General features: G+C 39.9%; 1 protein-coding gene across 2 annotated transcripts in view; it reads left to right on the top strand.

Annotated features, from left to right (window-relative positions):
* The first annotated feature begins 103 nt into the window (after positions 1 to 103).
* arfgef2 (ADP-ribosylation factor guanine nucleotide-exchange factor 2 (brefeldin A-inhibited)) overlaps positions 104 to 8,221 on the top strand; it is a 34,571-nt gene continuing 26,453 nt past the window's right edge. The window contains exons 1-7 of one of the 2 annotated variants that reach the window (XM_011619481.2): positions 104 to 431; positions 1,822 to 1,852; positions 2,018 to 2,141; positions 4,406 to 4,552; positions 5,643 to 5,822; positions 6,660 to 6,975; positions 7,080 to 7,169. In XM_011619481.2, the coding sequence (XP_011617783.2) occupies positions 281 to 431; positions 1,822 to 1,852; positions 2,018 to 2,141; positions 4,406 to 4,552; positions 5,643 to 5,822; positions 6,660 to 6,975; positions 7,080 to 7,169 (1,039 nt within the window). In that variant the 5' untranslated portion in view covers positions 104 to 280. Of the gene's footprint in view, positions 432 to 1,821; positions 1,853 to 2,017; positions 2,142 to 4,405; positions 4,553 to 5,642; positions 5,823 to 6,659; positions 6,976 to 7,079; positions 7,170 to 8,221 lie in introns of those variants that run through there. The other variant, XM_011619482.2, reaches the window with a different exon arrangement.

Raw genomic sequence — 8,221 nt, 5'->3', positions numbered from 1 at the left:
TTTTAAAAAGAATGTGTGCAACTAGTTCATCAGCAAAAATTGGTATGTCCTGTGTTTTGCGTGAGTCCCTGAAGGCACCGTCGTGCTAACCGTTCGCAAAGCTGACAGCTGAGCGTCACGTGACATGACGTGACATCAACATGGCAGCGTTGAAATGAGGTAGCAACGGCAGGGGAGACACCGAGAACCTGACTTGGAGTGGCTTTCCTCGTTACTTGTCAGTTCTCAGAACCATGCCAAGGGGGATGGCTTGAGAGCAAATTGGTATCATCTCTGAGACATGCAGCAACCAGAACATTTGCATCGTAAGACAGAGGAGAGCAAAACAAAAAGCATGTTTCTGTCAAGGGCCCTGGAAAAAATCCTCTTGGATAAGGAGGTAAAGAGAAGCCAACACGACCAGCTGCGGAAAGCATGTCAAGTGGCGCTGGGTAAGTGTGTAACGGCTCCGAGGTTCCGACAGAGTGGACCATGAAAACATAAGGTAGTAAGAAGTGGGAGAGCTATAGCTAGCTAGCGCTAGCTCTAACATGTTTGGCTTTCGTCTACTCCTCGGTTCTAGCTAGTGCTTATTATGCGCGTGAGCCACTTGTTAATCTTTGACATTCTGCAGCGGAAATATTCTGCCTTAAACGCGTTTCAACAGTGTAAACAGGTAAACGTGCTAACGTTGAAGGCTAGTCAGAGCTGTGCTAGGTAAATGGATCAATCCCTGCGTTGCACGTAGCTTTGTCCCTACCGGGCCAGCCCTCCGCTGATGCGGGACACTTCAGCTGGACAGGACCAGTTGCTTATAAGTGGACACGCAGAGCAATAAAAGTTTCGTGTGTGTGGGGTGTCATTAATTAATGAGCGGCTGCATATGGGAATAAGGTAAAATAACTGCTTCTTAAAAAAGAAGTTAATAAGTTCAGAAAAGTTCAGTACCATCTGTTACAGAATTGGACATTAGCGACGCATTAAGGACAACACATGACAGTTCCGGCCTGATCTGTCATGACCAACTGGCTTTTGCTCAGCCATCTCATTGTTATGTAGTAAACTCTCATCGACATGTGTTTAGATGTCTGAGGAAGGAAGTTGGTTGGTCATTTTGCACCATAGATTGGTGAATTATGCAATGTGCAGCAATAATCCTTCACATACTCCACAAGAAGTGAGCAACTTGGGAAATCCTAAATCAAACGGAGCCCAACAGCAAATAAATAAGGTTCCTTCAGCCTGTGTCACTTTACTGTACTTTTATTCCCTCAGTAATGAGTGAACACATGGGAATTGCAATTAATTATGTATTTTGTTTATTCCTATATGCTTTTCAATGGAGTGATCATGCGAGGCCACTTTTTTTCTTTTTTTTTTCTTTTTTTTTTTTGATAAACTGTCCCAATTTGGTTGGGTTTGGTTCCTAATGAAAATATTTTCCAGCACTGACAGGGATGGTTCCTGGTGAACAGTGCATATGTTAGTGTCTGCCCCCCCCCCCACTTCTCTGCAACTGAACTCTGTGTAGCAACATGTGCAACACCTGATACGATAAGTTAGCATGGCGACAAAAAAGACAATAGAAATTCAATATATTTTTAAAAAGCTGTTCAATTCAGTTTGACTTGTACACTTAGTACAGTGAAGACTGTGTCAGAGACCTGGAACTGTAGTCTATATAAGCAGGTTTGTGCAACCATAAAGCTGTACCTGCTCTGTAAATTGAACAATGATACCATTGGTCTGAGCACATTAAGTCAAGTTGTGTCACACTTGTTAGTCGGAATGTTCAAAGTTCAGAATTGAGTAACATTTAGTCTCTTTTGTCTCCTATTGTAGATGAGATCAAAACAGAGCAGTACCAACAAAAGTAAGTCTTTTTTTTGCATAGTTCTGTTCAATTGTTCTAAAGCCTAAACTAAACCAGAAGCTCTCCGAACACGCCAGGCTGATATATTCTACCTCAACTATTTACCTAAAGCTGCCTGCTATTGTTCCCACACTTGCATTTATTTATTTTTTGCTATCCTTGCAGGGATAGTAATGTTGTCCAACCCCGAACCAGCTACATTGAGGCTGAAAAATACGTGCTGCCCTTTGAGCTCGCCTGCCAGTCCAAATCCCCCCGGATCGTCAGCACATCATTGGACTGTTTGCAGGTACAGAATTATCGGCACATGTTTTTCCACTTTTAAAGATCTCAGAGCAGCTCTTTGTTGCTTTTTGCTGCACTTCTTTCACAACTTGTGCATATTGAGTAGAAAGTCTAGGTTATGTACATTATCTATACGTAAGCTCTGTACAGCGAGTCCTGCTCTACTTCCTCCCATATTGTTTGTACTCACAGTTTCCTTGTATAGCCTCTAGGTCAGGGGTGCTCACATTTTTTCAGCATGCGAGCTACTTACAAAATGAGGGATGCATCGTCAGGACAGTAGCTCCTGACAAGCAGCCTCAAGCACACTTCCAAATGTTCATCAGTCATGGTGGAACGCTATTTGGACTTAATATTCTTTATTAGACCGGCAGATGAGGCAAACGCACTTCGAAAATGACATTGTGGGAAAAAAAAGTCCATCTCCCATTACGTATGAAAGTGATATGTTTTTGTTTTCTTGGTCCTGCTCCCTCATTCATTTTGATGACCATAAGCTTTAGCGATGGCCTAAAATCAGAGCTAATTCGTATGAGCACCCCTGCTCTAGGTGGTGTTATTATGTCCCTGATTAAAAACAATACCCATTGGAATTAATTTATGTTGCTGAAGGTTTCAGACTTTCCATTATGAACTTTTGGGATACATTTTTGTTTATTGTGTAATGCCATAATTTGAAAGTTCAACTACAAATTTCCTTTTAAACAGAGGACAGTTTAGAACTACAGGTTTCTCTTGACATGTGGAGCTTCTTTATAGCGTTTTATCACGATGGATCATTTTAGTTTTATATAAAGATTGGAAGATGCTTCTCCAGTGGAGTCCAGATCACTCTTTTCATCTAAAATGGGCCTGAGTGCTTCCTTTCAATATGTACAATCACATCCTTAATACTGTAATCACTGAGGCTCCCACAGTAAAAATGTAGCTGTTAAAAATAGACCATCACAAAGGTCTCATAGTTATGTCTGTGTAGATTCTCAATCATCCAGGTCATACCGTAATTTCTGGACTATAGAGCGCACTTGATTAAAAGCCGCATAATCTAATTTTAGAAAGAAAATCAATTTTGTACTTATACAAGCCGCACCGGATTTAAAGCCGCAGGTATCCCACGTAGTAATGTGAAAAATTAGATCGAAAACATTCAGTACTGTTAGATGTTTTTATTACCGTAAGAGACGAGTCACTGACGAGCGACAGACAGGTAAGAAACAACAGCCACACTTTGCACTTGTATGTTTATACAGAGACCTTAAATCCAATTTTCATCACGTCAGGATTTTTTAACTTTTAATTTAATCCGCTTAGCAACATAAATATATCGTACCGGTAAATGCTTTTTTTTTTCCTAACAGTGTCTGTAATGCAGCTACTTTGAAATATACGTTTGTATCAGCTACACACAAATTACGTTGTTTATGCTTTTTTACTCAAACAATGAACAATCTAGAACTCCCCGATGGTTCACCTCTAAAATCTTCTATTTTCATTGCGGTGGCGATTGCTTTTGCCTTCAGTCTGATTTGACTGCTCTCTGTGTGTTGACCCAGTCTTCCAGAACGTTCTCAAGCTCGGGCCGCCTGCGATGTTTACGTCTAAACGCTTCTGTCGTCTTTTTGCTTTGGATCAGTTCTTCAGGCGGGCATCTCCACCTTCTCGCCATTGATTACCGTAATGCCAAGATCACGCGCGGCAGCTCGATTTCCTTCTTCGACCGCCAGAGTGATCGCTTTTAACTTAAAAGTCGCATCATATGCTTTTCTTCTAGTATTTTCCATATTGATGAGGGTTAGTAAAAATGACTGATTCACAATAGTTGTGATAGTGCACCACGAAAAAAAACATAAATAAGCCGCAGTGTTTAAAGTGTAGGAAAAAAGTAGCGGCTTACAGTCCGGAAATTACGGTAGTTATCCAAGGTAGTTTTCTGTGTCAACTGGAGAAGAAAAACATTCAAATTGACACAGAAAACTACCTTGGGTCTCACAGTTATAATACTTCCTGCCCTGCATTGATGAAATCTGGTTGAGCTGGATGATAGTTAGAATTGGTGTTAGTTTTTTAAATGTCTTTAGAAAATTGCGATGGACACTTTAAATACCATAAAGGTACTCAAAAAGGATGAATTTGTTTCTAGACTTGTCTTTTTTGTCCATTGTTACTTAGGTCACACAAGTCCAATAATACATAGCTCAAATTCAGGATATCAGACATCTGAGGTTATTGCTGTGCTTCTTTGACTTGGGTAATATTTGTCATTTGTAGAAGCTCATTGCATATGGCCATATCACGGGTAACGCCCTGGACAGCAGGATGCCAGGCAAGAGACTTATTGACCGATTGGTGGAAACTATCTGCAACTGTTTCCAAGGCACACAGACTGACGAGGGTGTGCAGCTACAGATCATCAAGGTACGTTTGAGTAGTGTCATGTAACAGCTATTTTTATTAATATTATTGTTATTTATCTCAGTCGGTCATTCCCCTTTCCCCCCGGCCATAAAAAACCTGCTAATAACCTTTTTAGTTGGTGGGAGCGAGTATAATTGACATGCAGTCCCAGATCAAATGATCCTGCAACAGACCTGGGGTTTTATCACGTCTGGCTCCAATCAGCAGCGGTGGGAAAGAGACATCCAGGTTGATGTGGGAATTTGCAACCCTTTTCCAGTGATGATGGATGACGTAAGCACGCGGCGTATCATCCTGCCGGTCGATTGGGGGGACTTCCTCTGCATCTTTTCAAGCAATGCACAAAGAAAACTGAGTCTGCTTTGGGTTTGTCAGCTTTGAAAATGAGATTAAATATAGAAAGGCATCCACGCTGCCCTCCATGTTGCTTTTTAATGTTTACTACCTCATTTTCTGGGGCTATTCTGATGTCACGGACATGATGTTGTCTGAAGAGATGCACCAGAAATAATAATTCTGGGTCTGTTGGCTGTGGGAATAGATTCAATCGGCAATTTATTTAAAAAAAAAAAAAAAAAAAGCCATATGTACAGACTACTTTTTGGTGTGAAAGAGGCTTTGGTCATAAACGGTGTTTATTCATGTTTTGGCAGAAAATAATTTGTAAAATATTAAGAAGATATATACTATTGAGCATCTTATTTAATTCTTTCTTTACTATAATTGAACGTAGTCATAACTTTCTTTAAAGAAAGAAATGTCTATAAAGACATTTAAGTTTTATTAAACTGCCTCACTTTTTAACATTTTGACACATTGCGAACTTACGTTAGAAAACTAAATTTAATATTCTAAATCTACACTTCATAGCCCAGAATGATGTAGTGAAAACAGTATGACAATATTTGCCTCTCAGTATTAACTAAAACACACATCAATTTATCCTTATTATATTATTCTGGTCTATTGACAGTAGACTCAGTCGGGAGTATCATGATGCAATAACACCAAGTATTGAAAAAATGAAGATGTAAAAATACTCTGACGTGTGTTCTTTGCTAAGTCGTGACCTTTGATTGTTTCTGTCCAGGCCCTGCTGACAATTGTGACATCTCCACACATTGAGATTCACGAAGGCACTGTGCTCCTGACTGTAAGGACCTGTTACAACATCTACCTGGCGAGCCGCAACCTCATTAATCAGACCACAGCTAAAGCCACACTCGCGCAAATGCTCAATGTTATCTTCACACGCATGGAAACCCAGGCGGTTAGTTCACTTCATAATGTCATCATTTAAACTATCAGGTATTTTTAGTCTATGTAAGAGTATTTTAGAATATGTAATGTGTTTAGCAAATATAAAACACCATTCACAAAATAATATTTTTTCAAAGAAATAAATGCAAAACAAAAAGTATGAGAAGTACAAGTGTGCTGTGCAGGTTGATTTTTATATTTATTCATTATTTTGTGAATGGTTTTATTTTATATTTGAAACCCTGTTTTATTGACAACATGTTACATGTTTGCAAAACAAATGTAGTTTTATTTTTCAAGGTTTGGAAGGACTAAAGCCTTCAGCCTCTGTTCTTTGGTGCACCACTGTTTGAATCACACTTTTAAAATGTTTTCTGTTTATTCCCCCCCCCCCCCCCCCCCCCATTCTTATAGTCCCATCACTCCAACTGAGATGTTGTATGTTGTTTCTTAGAAGGCACTTTATAGTTCCTATAGATTAATTAGGTAGTTGCTGATGTTTAACTTTTCATCCAGAAAGCAATAAATAGAATGCACATAACCCCTATTTTAATTTAATGTCCCAATCTTTGAAACCTAGTCCCACATTAAGCTTTAACTATGGTCTTTTTACTGTATGGTACCAGTCATTTACCCATTTTTTTTTATTAAACAGGCCATAATTTGTGTAATTTATAGTTAGAATAAAATAAAAATAATAGAATAAAAATTGGTGAGCTTCTTCTCAGTTGGTGTTCCTAAAGACTGAGAGGTGGTAAATAAAAAAAAAAAAAAAAAGAAACATCCAACTATTTATAATGCATATTATTTATTTGACAAACATTTTCAATCCTTTTCCCCACCAAAGGCTCTGGATGCTTCAGAACTGGAGAAGGATCACTTGTGCCTGGCCCAACAGACTCATTCACCAGTCTTAAGTGATTGGCATACTGTCTCCCCCAGATCTGACTATACATCTACCCCAGAGTCTCAGAGTTCACCATACGTTGTAGCCGATTCTGTAGGGGAGACTACAACCTACACAACTGTTTCTGTAAGCCCACCGTTAGCCAGTGACGGAGACCAGGACAAAGAGACAAACACAACTTCAATCAATGGTGAACAACAGGGCAGCAGCGCTTCAATTAAAGGAGGAAATGGAGAACCAGTAACACCATCATCAGGTGGGTGTACACTAAGCTCTCAAGCTCTCTTGCACTGTCCTGTGTAGTTGTCATATGCCAAGAGTTTTGATTCTTTATGTTTAAATTGGATTCACTTTTTAAAGATGTCATCGAGACACTTCCTACAGACACACAATTTGGTAATGATGAGGGAGAGGAAGAGCATCAACCAACACTAAAGGATAATGGAATGGGTAAGGTTCTTCTTGGCTGTCTAGCTTTTGTTCGGGTGTTTTTTTTTTGTTTTTTTTTTTATAATAACCCTTTAGTTCTTGTTATTTTCAATAAGAGTCAGTATACACATACACACAAACAAACACAAAAAAAAAAAATCTCTTCCTCGCCCTCCTGGGCGGTGCCTCCTTCCTTCAGACTCGGGTCCTCTACCAGAGGCCTGGGAGTCTGAGGGTTCTGCACAGGATCTTAGCTGTTCCTAGGACTGCGCTCTTCTGGACAGAGATCTCTGATGTGGTTCCTGGTATCTGTTGGAGCCTTCTACTCAGGTTGGGTGTTACTGCCCCTAGTGTACCCATCACTATTGGGACCACTGTTGCTTTCATGCCCCACATTCTCTCCTCCTTCAGCCCTTGGTACTTCTCCAGCTTCTTGTGTTCCTTCTTCCTGATGTTGCTATCACTTGGGATTGCTACATCTATCACCACCACTGTCTTCTGGTGTTTATCCACCACCATCTTGTCAGTCTGGATCTGGAAGTCCCACATGATCTTGACCTGCTCGTTCTCCACCACTTTCGGGGGTGTCTCCCACCTGGTCCCTGGGACCTCCAGCCCATACTCAGTGCAGATGTTCCTGTACACCAGGGATCGGGAACATTTTTGGCTGAGAGAGCCATGAACAATACATATTTTTAAATCTTATTGTGTGAGAGCCATACATGAAATATAAAACTAAAAATACAAGTAAATGTGTGCATTTTATGTCATTCCAACACTTTTAAAGTACAATAAGTCTCTGAATTCTTTTTAATAACATTGTTATGCTGTTGCTAATCAATGATGAGTATTTCTTACCTGCGACTTCTGGTGCTGCATGGTTTTGCTAATGGCTTTGTAGCCGCTTTATATTTGACCGTTTCATAGATGCAATTTTATCATTGCATATTAGACACACTGCAGAACCCACTCTCTCAAACAAAGGCAAGTTCCTCTGTCCATTCCTGCTGAAAAGTACGATACTCCTCGTCTTTTTTTCTTTTAGCCATTTACTCAAAAGGGTTTCCAAAATG

Source organism: Takifugu rubripes, chromosome 3 (genome assembly GCF_901000725.2).
Source record: "Takifugu rubripes chromosome 3, fTakRub1.2, whole genome shotgun sequence".
Classification (NCBI taxonomy): domain Eukaryota; kingdom Metazoa; phylum Chordata; class Actinopteri; order Tetraodontiformes; family Tetraodontidae; genus Takifugu; species Takifugu rubripes.
The sequence above is the reverse complement of the archived record's forward strand: the minus strand, read 5'-3'. Positions and strand labels throughout refer to the sequence as shown.